The 27,123-nt window shown below is 43.9% G+C and overlaps 3 protein-coding genes across 3 annotated transcripts; 2 read left to right on the top strand and 1 right to left on the bottom strand.

Moving 5' to 3' along the window:
• Positions 1–5,154, top strand: LOC133125787 (uncharacterized). The gene is made up of 4 exons (XM_061237376.1): positions 1–303; positions 1,854–2,047; positions 2,678–2,813; positions 4,411–5,154. The coding sequence occupies exons 2-4, from the start codon at positions 1,873–1,875 to the stop codon at positions 4,820–4,822; spliced, it is 723 nt and encodes a 240-aa protein (XP_061093360.1). The 5' UTR covers positions 1–303; positions 1,854–1,872; the 3' UTR covers positions 4,823–5,154.
• Positions 5,155–6,174: 1,020 nt separating this feature from the next.
• On the top strand, positions 6,175–12,024 carry echdc2 (enoyl CoA hydratase domain containing 2). Its single transcript, XM_061238245.1, has 10 exons — positions 6,175–6,582; positions 8,444–8,511; positions 8,590–8,677; positions 8,841–8,927; positions 9,307–9,399; positions 9,606–9,662; positions 10,300–10,487; positions 10,829–10,879; positions 11,035–11,082; positions 11,249–12,024. Exons 1-10 carry the CDS (start codon positions 6,366–6,368, stop codon positions 11,324–11,326), a joined length of 975 nt encoding a protein of 324 aa, XP_061094229.1. The 5' UTR covers positions 6,175–6,365; the 3' UTR covers positions 11,327–12,024.
• Positions 12,025–27,113, bottom strand: zyg11 (zyg-11 family member, cell cycle regulator). Its single transcript, XM_061238242.1, has 15 exons — positions 26,779–27,113; positions 25,373–25,538; positions 22,702–23,459; positions 22,463–22,603; positions 22,180–22,356; positions 21,352–21,416; positions 21,079–21,178; positions 20,882–20,932; positions 20,635–20,796; positions 20,096–20,143; positions 16,994–17,191; positions 16,828–16,880; positions 15,655–15,752; positions 14,218–14,536; positions 12,025–14,052 (listed from the first exon to the last, which is right to left on the bottom strand). The coding sequence occupies exons 1-14, from the start codon at positions 26,779–26,781 to the stop codon at positions 14,223–14,225; spliced, it is 2,334 nt and encodes a 777-aa protein (XP_061094226.1). The 5' UTR covers positions 26,782–27,113; the 3' UTR covers positions 12,025–14,052; positions 14,218–14,222.
• Positions 27,114–27,123: the final 10 nt, after the last annotated feature.

Below are 27,123 nucleotides of genomic sequence, written 5' to 3'. Positions count from 1 at the left end.
GGCCGAAAAGCAGATTGCTCACATGACAGAATTTAGAAAATCTCTCGTACACTTTCCCAGAAGGAGCCATGTAAAGATGATAGTGATCAAAAACAAACCCAGATTAAGTAATCTTAAAGGAAAGAGCATCGACCCCATTCCCAATCCACCGGAGAGACTGCTTCTTTATACATCAACACAACAAAACCGGCTGAAAAGTCCTTGTCATTCCAACAATTGAAGCCTGGCAACTTTGTATCCAGTCTGAATTCCAGCATTGACTTTTAGAAAACGGAACCTTTAACACAATTGATAAACTGCAAGGTAAGTTTTGATTTAATCGGGGCATGAAATTAAATATCATGTTTTCTATTAGTTCAGGATTCCTAGAAATCCCACTTGCATATAAATGCCTGTATCTGCATAATTTCAACAAGGATAAATAGTCGCTGAATTCAAAATGATTACATAAATAGGGTAACAGCCAGCACAGTATGATATAATCTGAGAAGTACCATTTCATTTTTTTCTGTATGACTTTCAAGCACATTGAAGTGGTACTCTAATTGTATTCACAACAGTCTATGGTTTAAGTCAAGATTGAAGCGTGGGTGTCAGTCATAATGTGCTATCAGTATTGAATGTTGGACACTTTCCAGAAAATTTGATAATCATTTAGTAATAGAAAGAACACGCAATTACCACCAATTAAAATGATAATTTTTTAATAGCCAGTGGGACCACACTTGTGCTTCATTTTAAATTGCTTGTCAGTACAGGTCATTGCAAACATAAATGTGTCTTGTTAAGATGTTGAAAATTTTGCATGCTATTGGCACAATATGAAAAAGGACATAATAATTAAAAAAATAATTTAAAAAGCAAATAAAAAGTATATATCAGTTTTGCTAATTGAATGTATTTTTGTGTATGTATGATTTAGCAACTGTATTACCGTTCAGCTGAGGTTACTTTTACGACAGTTTGTGACCTTAAGTGGGGGCAAAAAGAGGCAATTGAATTCCAGTAGAAATGACTCACTGAAAAGCATAGCAGGACTGCAGAATAAAGAGCTCTTTGGGAAAGAAGCAGTAGCCAGTGGCTCCGCCTGTGCTTTGATAGCATGTGATGCCCTACTGCACTGAGGGATTTTAACAAGTTGATGCGTGGGTGTAGATAGATGGGCTTTGTCACAGCACTGGACATATCAGCCTCTGAATAAGACAGTGACCAATGGAGGCTCATAGCGTGAGCAGAACTGCCATCCCGCTAAATTCTCCTCTGACTATAATGAAAACACAAGCCTCACGGAGGTCCCCAGATACACCAAGACACAGTGCACAGCAGTCAAAGTCCAGGCTGACTCACCACCTTGGGCAACCACTTAGAGACAATCTGAATGAAAGACATAGGAGTAGACATTAGCCTAGTGCAGGGTTACACAGCTCCAGTTCTTGGAGGGCAGTCTGCATGCTGGATTTTGTTCCAACCAATTACCTTAGTTTTAGTTTTCCGACAGCTCTATAAACTATGCTGCTTCACTCTTGTACTTGAACACAATAAAAGGATACACTTGCATTCTATGGAGGTAGCACATTCTTAAACTAATTTCACATCAAGATATGACTGAGCCATTTCAATAATTAAGAGCATAAAATCCTGAAACGGGATTAGCCCATGTTATGCACGCCTGGCCTAGCAACTGACCACAACACAGTTGGGAGACCATGCGGGGCAGACAGAAATCATTAACTGAGATGTGTGAGGATCCACTGTTCCTGCCAGGGAGACACAGACAGAGCGGGGGAGGTCTGAAGTGTGAGGGTCTAGTGGTTCTTTCTGTTATTAATACCATCAAACACACGCACGCACAGTCTACATATCTGAGCAGACATGCGACGGGCAGATACCGGGGTGTGGAATGAGGCACAGAGGCGAGAGGAGAAGAGGGCACAGGCGAGGCTGGCAGGAGGGCTACAGCAGCTGGAGGAGGCACGGCTCTACCAGCTGAAAAACCTGACCAGAGAGCAGTGGAGAATACACCGCGACCTGGGAGCCATCAGGGCAAGTAAGACTGACAGTGTGTGTGTGTGTGTGAGTGTGAGTGAGTGGGCTTGTGTGTGTGTAACTGTGTGTGTGTGTGTGTGTGTGTGTGTGTCAGTGCATGAGCTTGTGTGTGTGTGTGTCTGTGTGTGTGTGTGTGTGGGCATGTGTCTGCATATGTATAGTTGAGCAGCAGTATGTCTAATGACATCTATGTACTGTATATGTGCATCTCTAGTGTGCAAAAGTCTTAGGCACCTGCATAACATTCTGTACAGATCAAAAATAATTCAATGAAAGGTCCTAAATAAACAGACTATACATTTTAGTAATTTGGCAGAATAGTTAAAAACTGAATCAAATCAATATCTTTTGTGACCACCCTTCGGCGTTAAAACTGCATCACTATGTAAAAAGTAGTAAATTGCTTAGAGTATTACGTAACTTTTTAAAATGAAATACAAAAATGTCTCTGTAAAATTAAATCTTTTGCTAAATGAATATTTGGAAATCTCAAATGTGTTCTTTAATACTAACACACACAAAAAAATTAACATATATATAATAAAGTCTAGGGTGCCTAAGACTTCTGCACAGTACTGTATTTCTGCATCTGGAAAGGTAGGCATGGCAAACCTTGTCTATGTAAATCGAGGTAACCCCTGGAGGAAAACTATCCAAACCCTGGGGTCAAGACCAAGGGACCAAGAGTTAAACCGCCCGACCCAGTCCTACCGGAGGACCCCCCTACCCAGAATTCCACAAGCTGGCAGAGGGCCTGAGAAACACAGGTGGGTGGAGGACACGACGCTGCGAGTTCACCTCTATAATGGCTCTGCACAGACCTTCATCACAGGCAGTCCAACGCACAACAGTCTGTAGCATGAGATCATTTATGCTGCCTCTACTGTGGTAGGTGTGAGCAGCTTAGTCACAATCACCATGGTTGTCAATAAAGAAATCAATGCTAAATAGAAAAAAAAGAATGTGCTCATAGCAACATGAAACTAGACACGCACTTTCTAGCAAATATGTCTCCAGTGGTTATTGTGGATAAGCTCTGTTTTGCAGGAAAAATCCACTGCAATGTCTTTTTTTTGCAGGCCGCAAGTCTGTTTCTATAGTACACAGTACATTTTTGTCTGCGTCTCTATTTCTGTGCCAGTGTCTGTTTTGAATTGTTGCCCCATTTCTGCTGTGGTGCCTGATTAACAGAGTTTACCTTACATAGTATCTCTGTACCAGCATCTACAGTATGTTTTGAACATGACAGTTCAACTGTGGGCTCCTTTGCATGCAATAACCCATGATTTCTATTTGCAAATGGATGCCTTCACTGGACATGAATCTAGATTTACTATTTGAGACATGTATATTTTTTGTGGTGTGCATGTGCTTAATGGTTGACTGTGCAGATCACTCTCTGTCTGCGTAATTGTATAATTGTGTGTTGAGTGTGAAGCATGAGTGGTTTCTTAAAAGGATGTTGGTGATTGGGGATTTCCCTGGTTAATCTCCTCACTGTATGAAGTAATCAGATAACTGGACAGAGTCAAAGAAATGCTTCTGCACCCATAACAGTACCCACCATTTGTGCACCAGCCAACCTCATTCTTACTCCAGCTGGTCCACCCCCCCCCCCCCACCCCCCCATCCCCATTCAAATGCTACTGCCTTGACTTCATCAGCACCCATCAGCTCTTGGCTGATTGGAAGGGGTATTCTTAGCAGCTCAACTGGTCTTAATTATGCTAATCCAGGGGCCAGATAACGAGGCACTTAACACTGCAGAGCAATACAGCACTGAGAAAGACCATGCGCAATCATCTTCTCGGGCAAGAGGGGGCTCAATGCAAAAGTGTGGCTGCACTCTCTCTCTCTCTCTCTCTGCCTCTCTCTCACTCTCTCCCTCTCCCTCTCTCTCTCTCACGCTCTCGCTCTCTCTCTCTCTCACTCTCTCTCTCTCTGCCTCTCTCTCCCTACCTCTCTCTCCCTGCTTCCTTCTCTGTGGGTTAAATATTAACTCCTAGTTACATTGCTAGTTATGAGGTCTTTTTCACTTTGTTGGGGCTGTGGGATGCCTGTAGTATGCTGTGGGTTATATACTACATTATCCAAGTTACATTACATTGCATTCAAGTGATTATATTCTACTAAGTCTCTGAAATTGTACTTCTTTCAGCAAACTTATCCCTGGTTATGGGTATGCACTTTGTTGTACGTCGCTCTGGATAAGAGCGTCTGCCAAAAATGTAATGTAATGTAATGTCACAGTCACAGTCATTTATTAATTTTGTTTCAAGAAAAAAGCAACAGAAATGTTATCTTCAAAGAACTGCTGTCATGGATGGGTCGTACAAAATCCTCTGTATCGCTTCCCTTTCAAAGGTCTCAGAAGTCGAAATCTGTGGGTGTGGTTGGCTCCTCGGCTGGCCTGCATGCTCGGGTTCGAGAATTCATGGGTGGAGGAGAGCCCAGAGCGGAGGGCTCTGGGGCACTGATCAGCTTGCCGGATCTCAAAGCGCAAACTGTACAAGGGGAGGATGAGGAGACAGATAGGGAGAGGGGGAAGCTACAATGGGAAGGAGAGATGTATTGTCCTTCTCAACCTACTGCGACTGAGATTCTGTCTCCAGACGGCCGCCTGAGGACGGTTCACACCATGCCAACCTTCTCCCAGGCTCTGGCTGAAGCCCGGAAAGCCCGCTACATCAGACACTGTGGTCGCCCCCTCTGTGAGAGGGAACTGTCGGTGCGCGAGATATTTTCAAGGACCGCCAAAGATGCCCAGACACACTGATGCACACTTCTGATCTTCTGTAACTGTGTTACTGATCATTCTCTCCTGACTCTGTAACCTTTCCCCTTCACAACCCATTGACCTGCTAAGCAATACACTCCATTTTTATCTCCACCTATCCCTCCATGTTAGAATGCCAACTTAATGTGATAAGATAAGATTGGATAAGAGCTTCTGCCAAATTTACATTTACATTTTACATTTTAGTCATTTGGCAGACGCTTTTAATCCAAAGCGACTTACAAGTGCATAGGTTCTACCACAAGTCAAAGCATCACATCCAGAACTAGGAAAATACACCTGGACTGCTGTTCTAAACATCTAGTCGTCATCATAAGTGCAATTTTTTTTTTTTTTTTTTGGGGGGGGGGGGGGGGGGTTAGACAGGGATAGGGGTATCAGAAGCGGGGGGCGGGGTAAATCAGGAGGGAGGACTAAGGTAGAGTTTGAAGAGGTGTGTTTTGAGTCTGCGTCGAAATAGGGGGAGGGATTCTGCTGTCCTGACAGTGGTAGGCAAGTCATTCCACCACTGAGGAACCAGAACGGAAAACAGGCGTGAACGTGCAGCTCGACCGCCAGGTGCCCGTAGAGAGGGAACCGTAAGGCAACCAGAGCTGGCAGACCGGAGTGGTCTAGCTGGGGAGTAGGGAGTGATCAGGGATGCCTATAATGCCATGTAATGAGATCTTGCCATGATTTACAAATATGCACATACACCCTATCAACTATTCATGTGTCACTGTAAATTACCTTTGTATCCCATCATGATACAGTTTTAAATATTCCAGCCCAAGCACTTGGACCGCTTTCTTCCCAGTGGAACATTTTAATGATTTCTATAATATGAATATATGAATTAATGTTTTATAAGGAATTAATAAAATATTCATAGTAAAGGGTATCCTATTGGCTTAATCCATGTGAGACATATATAGGCTACTTGTTCTCTAGTCTTCAGACAAAGTCTTACCAAAAACGTTTATGGGAAGTTCTGAAGTCCTGTGATTTAAGTTAAGCAAGTTTTCCGCTGGAGTTAGCTATTCCAGATATTACAGAAATTTGATTCGTCATATGGGATTATCTACCATAGCCTACTCCATAGACGCCACCACTGTCTATTAGGGACATGACAGGCTGTATTATTAGCTATAATAGATCTGGTTTGAATATAAAAGGTTAATGTAATTTCACTTTTCAAAAACTTTTCAAACGTTTCACTTTCCTTTACAAGTGCAAACGTCTAAGTTGCTGTACAATTTATAAACCGCTTTAGTCAGTTTGTCACGATTTTGTAGTTTACTGACGTTTATTGACGTTTGGTACACAAAGTAACCTAGGTGAGATACGCTTCGATTAGTCCGAGGTGTAACTAAAGCAGCAGATCACAGATCTATTTCGCGGTTTTGCCCCTCCTTTGAGGGCGGTACATCCTCTCACTAAAACTCCATTGACAAGCTTGTACGTGTCTTGGTACTTCCTTGTTCTGGAAGCTGTGCACTATATTCCTTGAATCTGTATTTAATCGTTCACAACAAAATTCATAATGACTTTTCTAAGGAGGGTTGTGGTCTCGCAGTGCTTGCGAGTGCGGAGACATTTTTGTGTTCCGACCACAGAGTTTTCAGCGGCCGGTATGGTTCTGAGACCGAAGGCCGAAAGACAACGGACCCCATTATGTACTCACAGTCGCAGGCTGCACTCCGAGCTGTCTGCTGAAGCAACAGAAGTGGAGCTAAATAAACTGGAGGGAGGAGACACAGGTAGATGTTCATGTGTTAACTCTACACATACTGGATCTACAGTTGTGATTTTGTACCTTGACGTCAGAATGACATTGAGTGTTTTATAGGTCTCCTTCAAAACGAAGGACATTTAAGGCATATTTTACACTGGATTTATTGGAGCTATGTTATAATAAATGACACTTCTGTATATAATTGGGTTTTATTAGTGGGCTGGTCCTCTTACCTCCGGGATCATAAAAACAGCACTTAATCTGCGTGAATTTTGTAGTTTCTAATAACATTAGAGACAATGTGGTTGTCAAACAGAAGACTTGGATTTACAGGATATACTGCATTATAAATATGTGCAATGTAACCCATATTTGAAATACCTTCATTAATAATTTTACAAATTTTATGAACAGATCATTTTCTCACATCAAACAATGAAATGTGATGTGTAAGAGAGTGCCAGGTATTCCTTATAATGACTTATTTATAAGTGTGTGGTGTCGGAAATGGGAACATTTTGATGGGTATTTCTGTAATTACCAATGTTCCATTTAATTTCCACATGCACTCACATAGCACTTGATTAACAACAACTGTAAACCTACTTATTCATGCGATTATCTAATCAGCTAGTCATGTGGCAGCAGTGCAATGCATAAAATCATACAGATACGGGTCGGGCACTTCAGTTAATGTTCATATCAACCATCTGAATGGGGAAAAATGTGTGATCTCAGTTATTTTGATTGTTGGTGCCAGACAGGCTGGTTTGAGTATTTCTATAACTGCTGATCTCCTGGGATTTTCAAGCACAACAGTCTCTAGAGTTAACTCAGAATGGTGTGAAAAACTAAAAACATCTGGTGGCAGAAAAGCGCTGTTAATGAGAGAGGTCAGAGGAGAAGGCTCAGACTGGTCGAAGCTGACAGGAAGGTGACAGTAACGCAAATAACCACGCATTACAACATTGGTATGCAGAAGAGCATCTCTGAACACACAACACGTCAAACCTCTAAGTGGATAGGCTGAAGCAGCAGAAGACTTAATAAGACTAATAATTAAGTCTAATAGATATGTAATAAAGTGCTCACTTTGAGTGTATAAGATCATCCTAGTACTGCATAGTATTAGTACTGTGATTTTAACCTGAACTAAAGCCGAATAGTTGGATGAATCTCTTGCTGATGTGGCTACAGTTTCACACAGTACAAGCTGTAGGGGCATATCTCTTGTCCTCTGAGGAGCAGCACACAGAATTTCAGATGCAAAAATCATAGGTGGGAATTAGTAGGTGTAAACCACTGAAGTAAGATGATTCACTGGAGCCAATTTTATTTTACTTTTTTTCATGAATTACATGCATGAGGCAGAAAATGAAGTCAATCAAGGTCACATACTGTATATTAATTATACAGCGTGTCTGCTGATTCACTTAAATGTATAATACATACATTTTAGGTGAGAGCCTGTGGGGTTTTTTTATGCAAGAACCCATCTGACAAATCTTGGTGAGACTTCAGTAGGGATCTTTGTTATAATGTTTAATTATTTATAGGACTACTGGTCCTGTCCACAGTTCATTTATCTTGTGTAAACTAGATGTGCTGTGCACATTCTGGAGCGAATTTACATTATCGTTCACTGCACTGGACAGGGAAGTTTTTTAAAATCCGCCCTAGCCAGCACTACATTAATCTCATATTTGTCCCTGTCAAAAACAGTTTTGTTGTTAACAATGAAGTCACTAAACAGTAATCTATTTGCCAGTGAAGCACCATGGAATAGAGCTCTAATGGTTTTTAAAGTTATAAATTCTGAAACCAATCAACGTGAGTGAACATTTCATATGTACTATATACTATATCCCACCCTTCTCTTTGTCCAGGAATAGCGGAAGTGGTGATGTGTCGCCAGCGTGCACGCAACTCCCTTGGCAAGGTGTTTGTGCATCAGGTAAGGGCCTGTGCCTGAACTCCAGTGTGTGCTGCTGGGGGAACGGCTGAATAAAACTCCCCTCTACTCGTACCGTAGATGCAGGAACTGGTCTCCACTCTTCACCATGACTCCACAGTGCGGGTGGTGGTGTTCCGCAGCAAAGTGCCAGGGGTTTTCTGTGCAGGTCAGTGTGCGCTTCCAGCCTCCGCCAGAGCATATAATCTATCCATCACTTTCAAGCCTTATCTGCTAAAGATCTCCTCAGAGTTTGATTAGAGACATTGATTTCTTGGTTTAGAATGTGAGCTGTTCAGACTGAAAATGTGTCTGACCTCTACATTACCTAGGTGCTGATTTGAAGGAACGTGCCCAGATGACCAATGCTGAAGGCGAACTCTTTGTACACGGACTACGTTCACTCATGACTGCGATTGGTAGGGGGTCTGTTAGCCATGCTGTGGACAGGGGGGCTCGTCCTGCTTGCTCTTCTGTGCTTTTGCAGACCATAACCATTTTTTATTTTCATGTCTTATGTCTTGTTCAAGTTCATGGTAGACTTTCCATGCATTGAGAAGATATGGTTCTGAAATGTTCCAAAGTAAATTGAGGGACGTTGCAAAATTGTCTGCAATCTAATAATGTAATATTATGCCACAATGCAATGTTTACATCAACATTTTGGTCCACATATCGTATCTAGGACGATGAGAAAGATCAGACACCAAGACACAACTAACAGCTAAGATTTCTGTAGTTGCGCAGCTATCATTTGTGTCTTGGTGTCTGATCTTTCTCACGGTCCTTTGGTTCCAGCTGTGTTGCCCATGCCCACCATCGCTGCAGTGGATGGCTTTGCTCTGGGAGGGGGTCTGGAGCTGGCACTGGCCTGTGACCTTCGCACTGCCGGTGAGTGTGTGCCTCATGACGGCCAGAGAAACGCATGCGAATGACGGAGAGCTCGTGAGGACATCTGCTGATTTAGGAGCGAGGCAGATGCATGGAATTTATTTATTTGGATAAATTGCCTTGGTGGGACATCCGTCAGCCTGAATTGATGTTGCCAGTGAAATATCGCTGTGGAAACCTTCAACTGTCCTCTGCACTGTTTTCAGCTTTCAGTGCGCAGATGGGTCTGATTGAGACGACACGGGGACTGCTGCCAGGGGCAGGTGAGGAGGGGGGAAGGAACTTGTAGGAGGCAGTGAGCCTGTGTGACCAGGCTATACTGTGTACAATATGGCTGACTACCTCAAGATGTTTGTGGTGGTGCCTTGTGCTTATACAGAACAGGCAGTTGTAATCGGTGATGATTCTAAGGCCTAGGGAGGATGCAGGTCTTCAAAGTGAAAGGCCAGTTTATTTAATTGGTGATAAAACAAACTGTAATCAGGCTTGGTATTTAAAAACAATCTCTTGTGATACCAGACTAATTGCATGTAATAAGATGACCATTGTGTTACAACTCAGTATGGTATTTCAACATCCTTTTTTGCATAACCTTTCCATTCTGAAAGATAAATGCCACAGAACCCTGCAGAAGAAGTGGATGTGAGAACATTTGTGTTTTATTGAAGAACTTTCAACTAGTTTGATGAATCATTTATGTCTGAACTATGTAAAATGCATAAACCCCTGAAACCTCCATGGATGGTAGTTTACCTTTGAAGCTGAACTGAAAGGTCCAGTGGAATGTGGTCTGATGTGGTCCCTGATGTCTCTCTAATCTACATCACTGATGAGCGTTGACGCTTTTATTGCACCCAGGCTGCAGTCTCTCACACATGCATCACCGTGTCTGACCTCCAGGGGGCAGTCAGCGGCTCCCACGGGCAGTGGGCTTTGCAGCAGCCAAAGAGATGATCTTCACTGGGCAGAGGCTGGGCGGTGAGCGGGCCTTGCAGCTGGGCCTGGTCAACAGAGCGGTGGAGCAGAACTCTGAGGGTGACGCTGCTTACAGAGAAGCCTTGGGCCTAGCGAGAGAGATTCTACCCCAGGTCAGCTGCGCTGTCGGTCTGTCTGTCTGTCTGCCTCCACTGACTGCTGTCTCTGAACATTTCACTCAGCTCTGCACAAACATGCTTGACTGGCGTGACTGACAGCACTGCAGAGCAGGGGCATGGAGCAGAAAGCATGTCAACACCGATGCAGACTTGTTCTCATGATTCGGCGTTGTCAGATAGCTGCCTCTCTGGATTATGTGAGCAGGCATGCAGGGGAATAGTTCCATCTGTTCCAGGCCACAGTCAGAGAATGCTGTAATGGAGATTGCAGGAAGGAGAGTGCAGGAGGAATTCATTCTTACCTTTACCTCCTCTGTCTACTCTCATCTACTCAGGCGCCGATTGCAGTGCGGATGGCTAAGGAGGCGATGAACAGAGGCATTGAGGTTTGAGATTTCATTTCATTGTAATATAATAATAATGATAACAATAATAATAGTCTTATACTGTATGTATTATGACCATTGCTATATTGATATTAATCTCCCGTTACATTTTGCAATCTCTTCTCCCTCCCTCCCTCCCTCTCTGGGCGTCCCAGGTGGACATTGCTTCTGGAATGGCCATCGAGGGGATGTGTTATGCCAGGGTACGTGACAGATGGTCTCAGGGTACGGTGGAGGTGATGAGTTTGCAGCTGGTCATGTTCCACTCACCTGGCGCAGTGCTGATATTGTTACTGCTCAAGCATATCATATTAACAGAAGTCACACGCAGGTTAAAGAGACAGTAACTCAAACCTGTTCCTCTCCCAGGTGATCCCAACGCGAGACAGGCAGGAGGGGATGGCAGCTTTTATTGAGAAGAGACCGCCACAATACATAGGGGAGTGACTGGGATGTCAAGCACTGGACACACCTATTAATATTGGAAATGAATGTTACAGTTCTTTGAGACGGAACTTTAAATGGCCAGAGAACGTGTGTGTAATGGATGTGGCATGGCTCTTGAAAAGGCTTTGAATGGTCAGAGAATGTGTGTGTGTGTGTGTGTGTGTGTGTAATGGATGTGGCATGGCTCATAAAAAGCAGATTTATCTAATTTGCTTTGCTTTATGCCTTTCAGTAGTATTGGACTCATTGCGCAGTGGTGATCCGTAAGCACTTACAATCAGAATTTCTAAATAGGTAAATTACATTATTATTGGCATTTGGCAGACGCTCTTATCCAGAGCGACGCACAGTTGATTAGACTAAGCAGGAGACAATCCTCCCCTGGAGCAATGCAGGATTAAGGGCCTTGCTCAAGGGCCCAACGGCTGTGCGGATCTTATTGTGGCTATGACGGGATTAGAACCATCGACCTTGCGGGTCCCAGTCATTTACCTTAAACAACATGCTACAGGCCATAATTGTAGGTACATAGAACCAAATCCTCAATGGCTTGAATATACTGTGTCGCAAATTACATTACAAGGTATGCAATGTGAATGTGTGTAATGAGGTACTAGCAAAAGGCGTGATCAAATGGTGATCTACAATCAAAGGTAGATGCGCACATTGCAAACGCAATAAAGATTCTAAAAGATGAATGGGTGTGTATACATTCTTTATTTCAGAAACATCTTTTTGCATAAAACATAGCTCAGCAGCAAAATGTAGTACCCCTTGATGGGAGTTGCCTCTGGACTACCCCCAGGCACAACATTCCCAATGTTCAAAAAGTGTGTTGGGCAAAAAACTGTCCACTAATAAGATGCACATTTCAAAAAGCTTAACTGATTCTGAAACCCATATTTCTCAGAAAGAGAAAACATTCCCAAAGTACCATGCTGTAGTTGAAAGCTTATTTATGGATGAAAATGAATGTAAGATTTCACAGCACTCTGAAAACCTGTTTAGCTTCGGTTGCACAGAAAGAGATCAGTGGAGCTGCTGCAATGTCACACGCCACCTGTTGGGGGAGTACCCGCTTTACCTCGAGTCGGTACGAATGGCGTCAGACGACTAGTACACATCACTACAGCTTATGATCCCCTTCAATATCATGCCTTATGGAAATGACAGTAAATTTTGTGTTCCCGCCTCTTAACGACGACGCGGTTTCGCGCTTTGAATGTGTCCTTTTGGCTGTAACTAGTTTAAGATGGAATGTCATTTCTAAAATCAAATCCTGCTTCTCTCGTTTCACCAAACAAACCACAATGTTTCTTCCACTGAGTGGCTGAAGGGTTTTACACTGTAGTTCAAAACTGACTCCAGACATGTCATTATTAAGAAGTCTTTCCCCCCCCTTATATCTGTAAATGTTTGTGGAAACAAGTATTGTGTTCCAAAAAAATATTGTTGTATTCGACTGAATTCCAAAGGCTACACATTTATATGAAATGCAACTAGGGCTATGTGTATTGGTGACTCATGGTCAGAATTTTCCATTTAATTTAAACCCTCCAATTGATAGGGCTGTCGAAATGGAGGAGGGATTACACACTGTGCAATATCAGACCTGTAAGGGGCCACAGCTTCCCTGATTAAAAATTAAAGTGGTGCTGGCAGCAATTATGAAATGCGAGAATGACACAGTGGCGATGCAGAATTCATCCTGGCTGCAGTTAAACTGAGCACATTTCAGTGCTTAGCTTTCAGCTACAGTCACAGCACGCCATGACTTCATACTGTTCCACTGGCGCAGATTAGGAGAACGTTAAGATGCTGGTGGACTGTTACTCTACTTCCTTGTTTGGTTTTTTCATTCTATAAAGAACTCAAATATTATACTGCTCGAGTTGTGTTGGTTTTAAACAACACAACAAATCAAGAAAACTACTTGAATTTGTCTGCAGCAGTAAATATATAAAAATATATATACTTCAGTTTCATATTGGTCATGCTGTTGGGAGTACTGACACAAGTACTGTACAAAAAAGCACAACCTACTGTAGCACCAAACACGGGAAGCACTACCAACAACTTAAGTTATATACATTTCTTTTTAAAAAAGAATTTGTATTTATATGTCCCCTTTGTACCTCAATCTATATTTTGACTAATATTTATTGCCATTTGTGTCCGTATGTTACAATATTCATCTTGTAGACAATTTCTCTGGGCGAATTGACATTTAGGAAAAACACAAAGGATGCATTCAGACACACAGGCATGCTCTCAAGCACACGCGTTCATGCACACCCATCAGCCCAGTACAACTCCGCAAGTACCGGCTCTGTCAGCATCTTCACTGAGGGCCACACAAATCAAACACATTTACATATTAGCATATGCACTGTTTACCTGCAATACAGCCAGCGTTTCTTGCCAACTCACCATAAATGCATTTCCTTATCATCACAAAATAATAATATATTTGAGTTGTAATACTAATATCCATCTTCAATTCAATGGAAGAAAATAAATAACATTCAGTGTGTGCAAAGAATTAGTTTCTCCCATTCTGTTGCCCCCTTGTGGGGGTTCAGGGTACCACGAAAGGTTGGCGGAGGGACTCGGAGTAGCAGAGTGCAGGTCGTTCTTCAACCCGCACCCTCCACCCCCGGCCCTCCTCACACGCACGCCCATCTTTCAGTGCCGTCCGCTGCCGCACCATCACGGGGTGTCTTTCTCTGCAGTGGAAAAAGAAGAGAGACGCCCATCAGCAGCAGGTCACAGCACCACCCAGTGCCTGGATTGAGAACCTGTACACACCAACCAGCATGAACACTAAAGGTCCAAAGAGCAGCAGACAAAGGCTTGTCCCTTTTATTGATCAGTTTCAATTATCCACCTACGAAGTTCAACACAGATGTGGACTTTCCCCTCTGCTGCTGTATGAGCATGCGGCTGAACCCTGGCACACTCGCTCCTCTGACCCACCCGTCTGTGTGTCAGGGGGGCGCTGCCCGCTGGGGGAGGGCGGGGGCGGGGGCGGGGGCTGGCCGGCGCGGGGCGGGGGCGGGGGCTGCCCGGTGCGGGCTCTGTGACGCTCCAGGCTGTCCAGGATGCTCTTGGCCAGCTTTCTGACGTCAGCGTGGGTGTCGGGGTGCGACCTCACCGCCTCCAGCTGCTGCAGGCCCCCCTCGTCCAGCAGCATGCTGCAGTACCTGGGTGCTGAGGGCCGGGGGGGCATGGCATTACATTACATTACAGTTATTTGGCAGACGCTCTTATCAATAAAGTGCAAATAACCAGGGACAAGTGCACTGAAAGTACAGTTCCAAGTGCTGGTGTGATCACATAGATAAGAACTTGAACCCTTGTAGATACAGTTTTGGCAACTATAACACTAAGAACAGTAAAATCATTATACATAAGTGCGGTAATTACAGCGTACAACATACAATATACAATATACATATAGGGCCAGGGGGCAAGTAAGGCATTACATTACATTACATTACATTAGTTATTTGGCAGACACTCTTATCAAGAGCGACATACAATAAAGTGCAAATAACCAGGGACAAGTGCGCTGAAAACCCCAGAGGCAAGTACAGTGCTGGAGTGATCACATAGATAAATCCTTGTAGATACAGTTTGGGCAACTATAACTCTAAGAATGTTACATAAGCGCGACAATTACAGCATACAACATACAATATACACTCAGCGAGCACTTTATTAGGTATTTATCACTTCTATTTTTTTTCTTTTTTCTTCCACAGCTGTAGCCTATCGACTGAGAGTTATGTGTTGTGTGTTCAGAGATGCTCTTCTGTTGTAATGTGTGGTTATTTGCATTACTGTCACTGTTTCTGAGATACTGAAACCACCCTGTCTGCCACCAACAATCATTCCATGGTCAAAGTCACATTTTTCCCCCCCCATTCTGATGGTTGATGTGAACATTAACTGACCCGTATCTACATGATTATATGCACTGCACTGCTGCCACACAATTGGCTAATTAGAAATCCCAGGGAGGTGGGGAGGGGAGGGGAGGGGAAAGGTGCAACCTGAAAAGGTGCGTCTTCTGTCTGCGCTTGGAGGTGGTCAGAGTCTCCGCTGTTCTGACCTCCACAGGAAGGTCATTCCACCACCGTGGGGCCAGAACAGACAGCAGTCGTGACCGGGAGGTGCAGGTGCGACGAGGGGGTCTGATGAGCAAGCCTCACTGTCACGTGAACATCCACCCTCTTTCCCCGCTAGTCTGGGATCTCAACAGGCTGCTTTAAAGCCTGGTCCCAGTACACCGGGATTGAGCAGATCCTTGCCGCTCTCACACTCACCGTTCTTGCTGCACACGTGCTGCATGGCCCAGGCAGCCCACAGCTGCACGCCAGGGGTCTGGAAGCACTCCAGCAGGGGGAAGAAGGGTCTGAAGGACCTGAGAGAGGGAGATCATCAACACCTCACCTTTCCCCAGGCCATCAATCACAATGTCATCAAAAGCTAAATCAATGAAAGGTAGTCATGTGCATGCTACATAAGTTTCACATCACAGACAATATGAACTGCTTAACAGTCTTTTCTGTCTAATGAAGCTGCATATTTATATGATAAAACCAGCCATGCGGCAGAGGTGCTAAAGCACCTCTAAATGTGCTCTATATGACTGAATGCAACAGCTGAGCACCATAATAATAAAAAAGGTCATCCTTCACAGATGAGGAAGGCTATTATTCAAATATCATTTTAAACATGTTAGTGTGTCTGCTGGATCCCTCTTTAATCAATGAGATTTAAATAGGGTAGTCAATATTGTTTTCTACATTTTATGATATAAAATATATTTTATATATACATAAAAACAGTTAGTTTGGATCCAGGATGCTGATGATGACAGTGATTATAAATAGTTAGTCACAGCTATTCAAACAGCATGTTTGTAAGCAGTATCAATCTGCGCACAAACGGTTACTTACAAATAATGTTACAAAAGAAGTAACATTGTCTATATGTTTAACTATTTTATAAAAGCAATATGGCGCATGGGGCCGTGCTGGTTTGTGAATACAATGACAGTTCCAGGGGGTTGCTGGCACCAGGTGAAACAATGCCCCAGTAACCATGACTATATTCATGAAACAGCACTGGCTCTCCTGCCGTACTGCTTAACAATATACTCAATATTGTTGCTGTATATGGTTAATTTATTATATATCATCCACCAGGGGTCCCTAAATTGTGTTGCAATAAATCAGTTACAAGACAATTTATTTATTTCCATATTTGAGAATTTGACAATTAATTTAAAATAGTTCACCAGAAAAATGTTAATTAAGTGGGTTGTGGGTTGTGAACCTTGGTGATCTATGGATGTACAGCACTATTACTGCACATTTTGTAATATTATGGACATTGGTTTTCCTCTCCTTGCCAATAAATTCTACAAATGACCCTGCGCTATAGTGGTCACGTCACTGCAGAAGCCGCTGACTGTAACGCATTCAGACACTGACCTGTACGCCACCATCTCGCACTCCGGAGGAGGCCAGTCCTGGATGGCAGAATGCTGCAAGACACAGAGCCAGAGCCGGTGAGTTATTGGCCACACCACTGCGACACGCACGGCTGCACAGACAGAGACAGAGACGGAGACGGAGACGGACACAGAGACGGGCGTACCAGCTGCTCCAGCAGTGTGGAGCGGAGGGGCAGGCCGAGTGTCCAAACTGCCTCGCCCCTGGAGGTCAGGTGGGCCAGGATTCCCGCCGCAAAGTAGCTGACCTCCACCTCGGGGCTGTGCAGCAGGCTGCGGATGTGGTCCAGGAAGCCCTGCACCATCAGCTCCGAGTGCAGCTCCCCCACCTCCGCAATGTTGTTCTGAGGCACAGGGCAGAGGCTGCTCTCGCAAATGCTGTAGGACAGGTCAGCTTCATACTGAAGAACTGGGCAGCTTCATACTGAAGGACAGTCTAGCTTCATACTGAAGGACAGTCTAGCTTCATACTGAAGGACAGGTCAGCTCCATACTGAAGGACAGGTCAGCTTCATACTGAAGGACAGGTCAGCTTCATACTGAAGGACAGGTCAGCTTCATACTGAAGGACAGGCTAGCTTCATACTGAAGAACTGTCTAGCTTCATATTGAAGAACTGTCCAGCTTCATACTGAAGGACAGGTCAGCTTCATAATGAAGAACTGTCTTGCTTCATACTGAAGGACAGGTCAGCTTCATACTGATGGACAGGTCAGCTTCATACTGAAGAACTGGCTAGATTCAGACTGAAGAACTGGCTAGCTTCATACTGAAGAACTGGCTAGCTTTATACTGTAGAACTGGCCAGCTTCATTTTGAAACAAAGGCTAGCGTCATACTGAAACAAAGGCTAGCGTCATACTGAAACAAAGGCTAGCGTCATACTGAAACAAAGGCTAGCGTCATACTGAAACAAAGGCTAGCGTCATACTGAAACAAAGGCTAGCGTCATACTGAAACAAAGGCTAGCGTCATACTTAAACAAAGGATAGCGTCATACTGAAACAAAGGATAGCGTCATACTGAAACAAAGGCTAGCGTCATACTGAAACACAGGCTAGCGTCATACTGAAACACAGGCTAGCGTCATACTGGAACGCAGGCGAGCGTCATACTAGAACGCAGGCTAGCGTCATAGTGGAACACGGGCTAGCTTCATACAGAAGGGTTTAGTTTAGTTTATTAGTTTAGTTGAAACAGGGAATACAACAGTTCAAGCCAGCTGACAAATTTCCAACTGTAGTCCCTGGGCAAGGTGCCAGGAAAAAAATCACATAACAGACAAAGTAACTAAAGTAATTAGGGTAGAGGATATCTTTGGCTCCAAAGTTCCCAAGCACAATAAATAGTTAAAAATAACTATGCATGTGTGTATGTCTTTTTTTCTCTCCCATATGCATTGCCAGTAGTACAAGTGGGTGAGCTTAGTCCTTCCTTTAATCCTCCTCTCAAAACATATGATAGATGAAGACTAAATGATAATTTCTGATATACACCCCACTTTTGTAATGTTGAAGGTTAGAGGTTGATGTGTGCTTATTCGGTGATATATGCTAGACGTCACTAACCATTTACTTTGTTAAAGGCATACTATGCAGGATTTACACCTTGAAAATATTAGAAAACAAACATGCTCAGTCATTACTATGATACACTGGTAACCTGTGTTCGCTTTTGCTCAACACCTTGGTTGTCTACTTGTATTTCTCATTCTAAAAAATATTGTATCTGAAAAGTATGTGTCCAATACACTGAACTCTATGATCCATGATTCAATAGAAAGAGGAGGGAAGGCAAGAGGAGATGATTAGCTGCTACCGTGGTAAGCTAGGTTTGCAAGAGATTCCCTTGGTGGCTAACATTAATCAAGTGGCTGGCCAGCTTTCAGTAATTTGCTGCAGCATTATAAGCGAACAAAATTCAGTTCTGTATGTCAGCTGGCTGGCCGTGATAGTGGGGTCCCAGTGCACAGTACTAATGTTACTGCTCATATTTTCAGGGGATTCTACCAGCGAACGTCCTATACTTGGCAGGGAGCTCATGGTCAGACTCCCAGACCTTCATAAGACTTGAGATGTCTGATAGAGACAATAACTTTATGTTTTTGTAAGTATGCATGCTTATGTTACAGAATTGGGCAGAACAGTTAGAGCGGACTGAAATCTTGTGTTAGCAGCTGTAGTTAGCTTCACCACTAGCTAACGTTTTCGCTAAAGTTAGCCAACTAACTTTTGTTTCTTAGCTCATTGCCATCACGGCACAAGGTCATCTGCAATGAAGCGGTGGGGTTGAGAATTGGGTGAAGACATATGTAAACACAGGAGCGAGAAATCCTGCATAGTATGCTTTTAAATTTGACTATATGCTCATGCATGCACCATTTTCCAATCAAATGTAAAATTGTGCATGTTATTAGAAGAACCACTCTTGTGCTGCTACTTTTCAATTATAAGCTGGCTCTTCAGTATGGGCTTGTCCACCTCGTTGTGCGTAAGTGCTGGACTCTGTCTGCAGAAATAAATCCTTACAAAACCTATATGGATATACCTTGTTTTTCCTGGTTAATATAATATTCTCTGCTCAACAATACTGATTGAACAGAGCCAATGTCTACATTTTCACACACAACATTAAAAAGATATAAATATATTGGCACACTTGCAGATGCAGCACACTGACTGTTACTCACAGATTCACGGCATTACAAACACAAAACTCAGAGAACTACTGTATTAACCTGGCCATAATTGACATAGTCAGGGAAATACAAAGTCACGCATACCGATACACACGTAGATTGAGCCTGCTACAGAGATACTTGCTCACAGATCCAATTAAATGCATGGACAGGTTTTTTATGCATATACTGATGCTCATTAATAAAATAAGTAAATTAGATTTGTTCAAGAGGCTCTAATGAGTAAGAATGCATCTCAGCCTGTTGCTGTTTCACAAGACTATCATGCCCTTATCACCCACCCACTTTGTACTGCCTCACCCAATCAGCACACTGCTGCCAGGCAGCCGGTTTGGAAGAGAGAGGAGAGAGCCGCTATCAAGATATCTCTGTTCAATATTGTGTTCAGCTCAATACCAGTTTAGTTGGTAGTTATTTGGTTAGTTGTGTGTGTAACTGAATAAAAACCACACACACACCCAAACCCCATCCACCTGCCAAGACAGCTTTACAGCACTAAGACCCCTGCCAAGCCTCATGTGTAGGCCACATAAAAATACAGGGCACTCACCAGCAGCCCCAGGACTTTCTGCTGTATGGACGACTCGGAAGGGAAGGACTGCAGAGAGGGGGAGGAAAGTTAGAAATGTGACTGTGACACAGCGCCTTCCAAAATGCAGACAATAGAATGAGCCGGAACACGTGCAGCCTCCGTTTCCTTTAGCTGCCATTTACCGGTCACTGGGCAATGAGAATTGGCCGGTAAATACAGATCTTGATGGCCATCTTGGCCGCTAAAAAAAATCCCTCTTTCTTTTCAATTATTATTTGTATTATTATTAGCCTATTAGATAAATGAATCCAACATTGCAATACAAATATATATAACAATTCAAATCATATTTAATGTTTTACATGAGCACGTTGACTGGCGAATAATCAGCACATCGCCTGTGGGAAGCTCATCGGGGAATTCAGACAGATTTACTGCACCATTCCTGTGTTCTGGCGGAAAGGGGGTTTTCTCTACAGAATAGAAGAAAAACACTGTGCAGCATGTGTCCTGTGTCAGGATGATGTGTGATCGGTTGCTGAGACCGTATTGTGTACCTCCAGCACTTTTATGAATAGTTCCAGGCCCTGGTTCTCTATGAAGTGGCGGCATGTGGTGGGCGACTCATCGGTCAGGTTCCAGAGCGCGCTCAGTGTGAACTTGAGCGTGGCGTCCACTGTGGCCTGGGTGGTCTTCTGACGCACGATGTGCAGGAGTTGCTGCGGACGGAGACAGGCACTGATAAAGGCTCTTCTCGCCGACCCGTCTCCATCGTAACCTGGGATCATAAGGCCTCTGTCTTACCTTCACAATGAACAGCTCTGCGCCCAGCTGTGCCGTCTGCTCTGTGGACAGCTGCCAACAAACGATACCGTCAAACAAAGGCCACTCACATTGTCCGCACCAGTTTCCTTATTCTGGGAAACATTTCTCTTGTCCACACACTTCTCTTTTAATAACATGTATTCCTGTAAGTTATTTGGATCTGCCTCAAATCTCACCTTTGCTGCCAGAATAGATATGATGGCCACTGCCATCCTCTGCATGTTCTGGTCTTCATGATTACACAACCACTGCATTACTAACTTGGCGGCCTCAAACCTAGAACACAGCGATGATTATGCACTTGTGCACATGAAGACAATATCGTTCTCTATTCAATGGGTTATCAAATTCTCCTCAAAAGCACACAGAATTAAATTAGACAGAGTGGTGGAGGGCTGGGGTAGGGTATGTACTGAACAAGTCAGAGAGGACTAAAAAAAAGGACCAACCTGTTAAATGGAACTTCTTGCAGAATGCGATCGCTGCAGAGGGAAAGCAGGCAGTTCTTTTGCAGCTGGAAATAAAGGAAATCAAAGTGATTATTAGAGAAGTACCTGTGCGTGCCTGAGGGAATCTCAAGAGGAAAAGCACAGTCTGCTGCCTTCCTCATTTCTGATAAACAATCTCAGATGACCTTTAATTACAGATATAGATCACCACCAGGGAATTAACCATTGTGCTCTTAGTGGCAAAGGGATGACAGAAAAAGAAGAATGGATGGAAGTCATAAGAGAATAGCAGGTGCTGGGAAAGAGGACACATTTGAATGCTTGGGTGCAGTCAGGTGCATTTCTATTTCCTTTTGGTGGCAATCGAACACTAGTCAAATTTGTGGATTCCTATTAAAGGTCCCATATTGCTTAAAATGACATTTCCCTTGCTATGTGGTTTATAAAGGAGTTGAAGGTGTTATATAATGAAAGTACCAAAATGCACAGACCCCAAAAACAATCCGTATGAAGAAAATTTAAACAAGCCGTTTCGACTTCCGTGAAGTTATGAAATCATAGCGATATGTTAGGTTGCTTCAGCGTGGCCCACCTTGTAGCCAGAATGAATCTAAGTGCTCGGCACAGACGGCATTCAGCTAGAGGTTCACCCACAGAGGTTCACTGACATAAACAAGCCTTACAGACACAGTCACTAAAACCGCCTGTTCTGGGTAAATGCACATGTAAAACCGGATAGATTGCTTTCGGTACTTAAAGCCACAGACACGACTTCTTATGGATATCAGGACCTTAAATAAAACACTGAAAAGTGTGTCAGATAAAGACCTGCTGGTGGTTGGGGAAGGTCCTCATGGCCTCCAGCAGCAGCTGGGTGACGGAGCCCAGCAGGCGGACGGGCATGCCCGCTGCCAGGTCCTGCTTGGTCAGGTTGAAGACGCAGGCGCTGGCTGCCAGCTGCACGTGCAGCGTCACCGGGTGGTTCTGCATTCCCATCACCACCAGCTGGGGAGCAGACAGGTGCTTAGCATTTCATACAGACTCATTTGAAATGGAAATATTCGCATGGAAATTGCTGTAGAAATAGTGGGACTATTTTTCCAGAATTTACCTTGAGGATATCTGGGCGTGGCTTCTCCATCACGTGCGTGAGGCTGAAGAGGTGGAACAGGGCCTCCCGAACAAAACACTCCCGTTCGCTGTACCTCCGCAGGGCCTCGCAGATCTGGGTCTCGTTTGCCTCCCCAGTTACCTGCAGGCGGCACAGGCACGTGTCCAACACTGTCAATATTTCAATGTTGCATAGCTGAAAAAATGATTACTGCAAGTACACAAGCTTTTCTTTCCCACCTTTAAACTGCCCTCTCCAGACAGGAAGTCACAGAATCCCGCGTCGGTGGCGAGCAGCCCCACGAAGGTCATGCCAGGCCTCTGCTCCACGAAGGCCTTGACCACCGCGTCCGTCACCTGTTTACGCCCCGACACGTCCAGCGAGACCAGCGAGGGCAGGATGGCGGGCTGCTCCAGCAGCTGCCGGGCCACGTCGGAGGTGAACTGCTTGTCGTCGGAGATGTCCAGGTGCTGCAGGCCGTCCAGCTGGCTGAGCACCAGGAGGAGCTGGGCCGTGGTCATCTCCAGCCGCTTCAGCTGGTGCATGGTGAGGTAGCGCAGGCGGGCCCGGCAGCCCAGCAGGGGCGTCAGGTTGGTGACCGAGGTGTTGGAGATGTCCAGGCTCTCCAGCCGGGGCAGGGCGCAGACGTCGGCCAGCCCCGAGTCGTAGAAGTCGACGTTGGCCACGCTCAGGACCCGCAGGCCCTGCAGGGAGCTGAAGCAGCGCCGGCTGGGCTCCTCCAGGGACATGGTCAGGCCGTTCAGCACCAGCCGCTGGAGGCTGTCCTGGCACTCCTTGTTGGACGCCAGCCCCCGGAGGATGTCCGCGATGGTCAGGTCCGCGTTGACCCTGGCCGCGTCGAGCTCCAGCAGGCGGTGAGGGCAGAGGGCGCGGCGAAAGGCTTCGGCGGAGATGCGCGCGGTGCGGATGCAGGCCCGACGCAGACGCAGATACTGGCAGCTGCGGAATATGCCCACGGTGCTGTCGTTCAGGAGACCTGGAAGGAGATTCAGCTCAGCCGGCAGCCTATAAGCACCACACGCCACCAGCAAGGCCCTTCTGTGCGGCTGAACAATGTCTTGACATGGGCTATTAGCTAACTTACATTATGAAAAAGACTTGGACGATTAAACTTAACCATATGTAGCACTTATTACGAGCTGTAATTAAGCTAGAGTAATTTAGGACCAGTCTCTAGGTTCGTAGGGAGCAGTAGTAGTTAAAACGGTAATAACAGCAAAATAACACCACAGACCATCAGGTAAGTTTAAATGCCGGCTTGTTTATACAGAAGTTTAGAAAGATTTAGAAGTAGAAAGAGTCAGAAATTGGTACCATTAAACATTTTACATATACAACATTTGAGGAATATTCAAAATATTTGCATCCAAATGCAAATGGATCCAGTGTAAATTATTTATCCAGTGTAAACTATGTATTCTATTTAAGGAATAGAATGAGATGATTCTCTTAGCATTAGTTTCACTTTTAAGTCTATTTGGTTTCTATTTCAAGAGTTAACTCAGTTTAAGATCTAAAGATCTTGTTCTGAATCTTAATTCAATCAAATTCTCATTTAAATCAAAATATAATTTCAATCTAATATAATAACATCAAGTTATTGTAATTTTCTCAACAGGCCTATTTTCAAATCAAGGGTCAAGTATTGCTTTTGCTCAATCCGTGTATTGAGTGAATGAGTCCACCCTTACCGCGATATATCTCAAAAGAAAAATAAATTTGTTCGTAGTCGAGATAATGATGATGATGGCATCTAGCAGTGGTTCTTCTCCTACTGGGAAAGGCTCGCCATCTTCTCTCGTTGAGCGCAACGCGGCTTCAGCAATTCTAGGCCACTCAACGATTCTTCAGTCAAACAACCAATATCGTAGTTCAAATAAAACACGGTCTACCTCTATAGATGGAATGGTAACATGAAACACTTCCAAAAATGGAAAATAAAGGTTTACAACAATCAGTTTTGTTTCAGGTCTTAACTTTTTGTTGCTCACTGGTTCGACTTCAATGGCGTCTTCCTTTTTTTTTTTACCAAAGATCTCGTCAGTTTTTGAATTCACGCGTCTGATTGATTGGCAGGGACAATTGCACTTTGTTAAAGTGACAGGATAACTATCTTAACATGGTAACTTACAGGTTGAACTATCCATCCATCCATCCATTATCTTAACCCGCTTATCCTGAACAGGGTCGCAGGGGGGCTGGAGCCTATCCCAGCATACATTGGGCGAAAGGCAGGAATACACCCTGGACAGGTCGCCAGTCCATCACAGGGCACACACACCATTCACTCACACACTCATACCTATGGGCAATTTAGACTCTCCAATCAGCCTAACCTGCATGTCTTTGGACTGTGGGAGGAAACCGGAGTACCCGGAGGAAACCCACGCAGACACGGGGAGAACATGCAAACTCCACACAGAGAGGCCCTGGCCGACGGGGATTCGAACCCAAGACCTCCTTGCTGTGAGGCGGCAGTGCTACCCACTGCACCATCCGTGCCGCCCAGGTTGAACTAATAAAAATGAAATATTAATTTTAATCCTATTTATCTGACGGAATTAACTTTGCAGTCAATATAATGAAATTTGTTCAGATATATTTTATTATCATTAGTTCAAGTATGTATTGATTTAACCTTTCACCTAGGTTACACATACAAAACAAACAAACAAAATATATGAGGCATTTATATCAGTAAATGCACAATACGTTTGGGCTTCATTACATGACAAAAAAACTAATCTCAGCGCTCCTGCATTGTGTATAACATTCCACCTTCTAAAATCCCTCAACTGTACCACCTGAAAAACAACCTAGTGTAATTTAATATTTTTCCAAAACAGAACAAGGAATGTGCGTCCTTGCGTTGAACCACTACTCGCTCACCCTCCATGGCCATCTTGCACAGCAGCTGGTCCGCCAGCTCCTGTGGGAAGACCAGGAACTCACGGAGACACAGGGACCCGTCAGCGCGTTTCACACAGAACCTGTCTAGGTTGCTGCTCACCAGCGACAGGCACAGGTCGGCCAGGGACGCAGGAGATGCCTCATCCTATAATAAACCAGAGACGATCTCACAATTCATGCACATTGTCATAGCCTCTATATTTTGCAATCAGGTAAAACCATCCACATGCATCCACAGCCTTGGATGCACATGCCTCTATAAACAACGTACGTGGTACATACAGATAGCTTACACAGTAAGCAGTTGCTCATATTCAGGGTAAAATCCTACAGACGACAGGGGTAACAAACGATACTATGGTTAAAATGAAATTTTACAAATAATTATGAATGTCATCAACAGCAATAAAATCTAGATGAAAGGTGGACGTGGAGTTTATAAATTAGCACAAGATCAACTAGTCTCAAACCCTTTGCCGTGGTCGCAAATTTGATGTGACAGACTCCTACAATACCAAGCAACCTGAACAAACTTCACTGAATACGCTTTGCACTGTACGTGGCAGTTGCTAATTGATAGTAACGTTTGGCTAGCAAACATTGCTGTGTGGTCACAGAATAGTTAAAGTTCAAACGAACATTGTCACCATGCATTGATGTTAAAATAGGTCAGACGGCAAGTTAACACGACGTTCCATGCCAACGTCACTGACATTAGATCAATACAGATTTAACGCTCAAGATAGCTGGTTAGCTGCTTTGCTGGACAATTCAATAACGCCAATTCAATGTACCTCAGCCAACTGTTAGTTAGTAATATAAGTTACTGTACGTCACATCAAGTGACACCAAAAATAACCACATATTAGCGTCACCTGACATTAACAATCTGAGTGTTAAGTTAGCTAGCGAACGTAAATAACGTGGTTAGCTATCATAAACAAGCAACAATTTCTATCGCAACAAAAGCTTCGGTTATTAAAATATACACGGACGTTATAGCTATCTATGGTTTTCTAAACGTTTTAAGCATCATGGCTTCCCTACGAGCTAATTCACGTTAACCTGAAAACGATAGGCAGGTTAACTTTAGTCTTACATTAACAGTTAAATTAGAACAAACCGAGAGTGTCTGGGCAAGAAAGCTATTCTTACAAGATATTTCAAAATCTTGCCGTCTAACGTTAACTGAGCTAGCATGAACTCGCAAGCATTAGAGCTAAGACAAGATGAGGGTTGGCACTGGCTAATTTCACAACGTTAACTTGTCTTGCTAGTAACGTTAACTTATTTAACAACGGATAACATCTCGCTAACATGCCAAATTAATTTATTCTAACCGTTCGCGAGCTTAAAATACACACGAAAGAAACAAATTAACTCACCATTACGAAACTGGCAGTAGCGGTAGATAGCTAGCTACCTATCAATATAAATGCAACACGATTCAAAAATGCCAGAGGCTCGCTTGTGGTCTAGCTAGCTACTGTACGTAGCTAGCGCTAGCTAATTTAACTTGATTAGTTGTACTGTTACAACAAATATTTTACAATCACGTCGCATTGTTTTCTTGAGACTCCTTAACTAAGAGGGGTGTCAAGTTCGTAAGAACAATGTTTTCCATGAGTAGCTAGCTCCCAATTTGATGCTGAATCGCGAGAGGAAGGAACTGCAAGACTTGACAAATAAACAAGGTCGTGACAGAGGAAGTACATTGTCACAAAAATGGG

The sequence above is a fragment of the Conger conger genome, chromosome 4, assembly GCF_963514075.1.
Source record: "Conger conger chromosome 4, fConCon1.1, whole genome shotgun sequence".
Taxonomy (NCBI): Eukaryota; Metazoa; Chordata; class Actinopteri; order Anguilliformes; family Congridae; genus Conger; species Conger conger.
The sequence above is the reverse complement of the archived record's forward strand: the minus strand, read 5'-3'. Positions and strand labels throughout refer to the sequence as shown.

Coding starts and splice junctions, on each gene's coding strand:
- LOC133125787 (XM_061237376.1), top strand. CDS start 1,873: ATGCGACGGGCAGATACCGGGGTGTGGAATGAGGCACAGAGGCGAGAG. Junction 2,048..2,677: donor CCTGGGAGCCATCAGGGCAA/GTAAGACTGACA, acceptor ATGTAAATCGAG/GTAACCCCTGGAGGAAAACT. Junction 2,814..4,410: donor AGAGGGCCTGAGAAACACAG/GTGGGTGGAGGA, acceptor TCCCTTTCAAAG/GTCTCAGAAGTCGAAATCTG.
- echdc2 (XM_061238245.1), top strand. CDS start 6,366: ATGACTTTTCTAAGGAGGGTTGTGGTCTCGCAGTGCTTGCGAGTGCGG. Junction 6,583..8,443: donor ACTGGAGGGAGGAGACACAG/GTAGATGTTCAT, acceptor CTCTTTGTCCAG/GAATAGCGGAAGTGGTGATG. Junction 8,678..8,840: donor GCCAGGGGTTTTCTGTGCAG/GTCAGTGTGCGC, acceptor TACATTACCTAG/GTGCTGATTTGAAGGAACGT.
- zyg11 (XM_061238242.1), bottom strand. Junction 23,460..25,372: donor GTGCAAGATGGCCATGGAGG/GTGAGCGAGTAG, acceptor ATCTCCTTCCAG/GTCTCCTGAACGACAGCACC. Junction 16,881..16,993: donor CCACACTGCTGGAGCAGCTG/GTACGCCCGTCT, acceptor TGTGTCTTGCAG/CATTCTGCCATCCAGGACTG.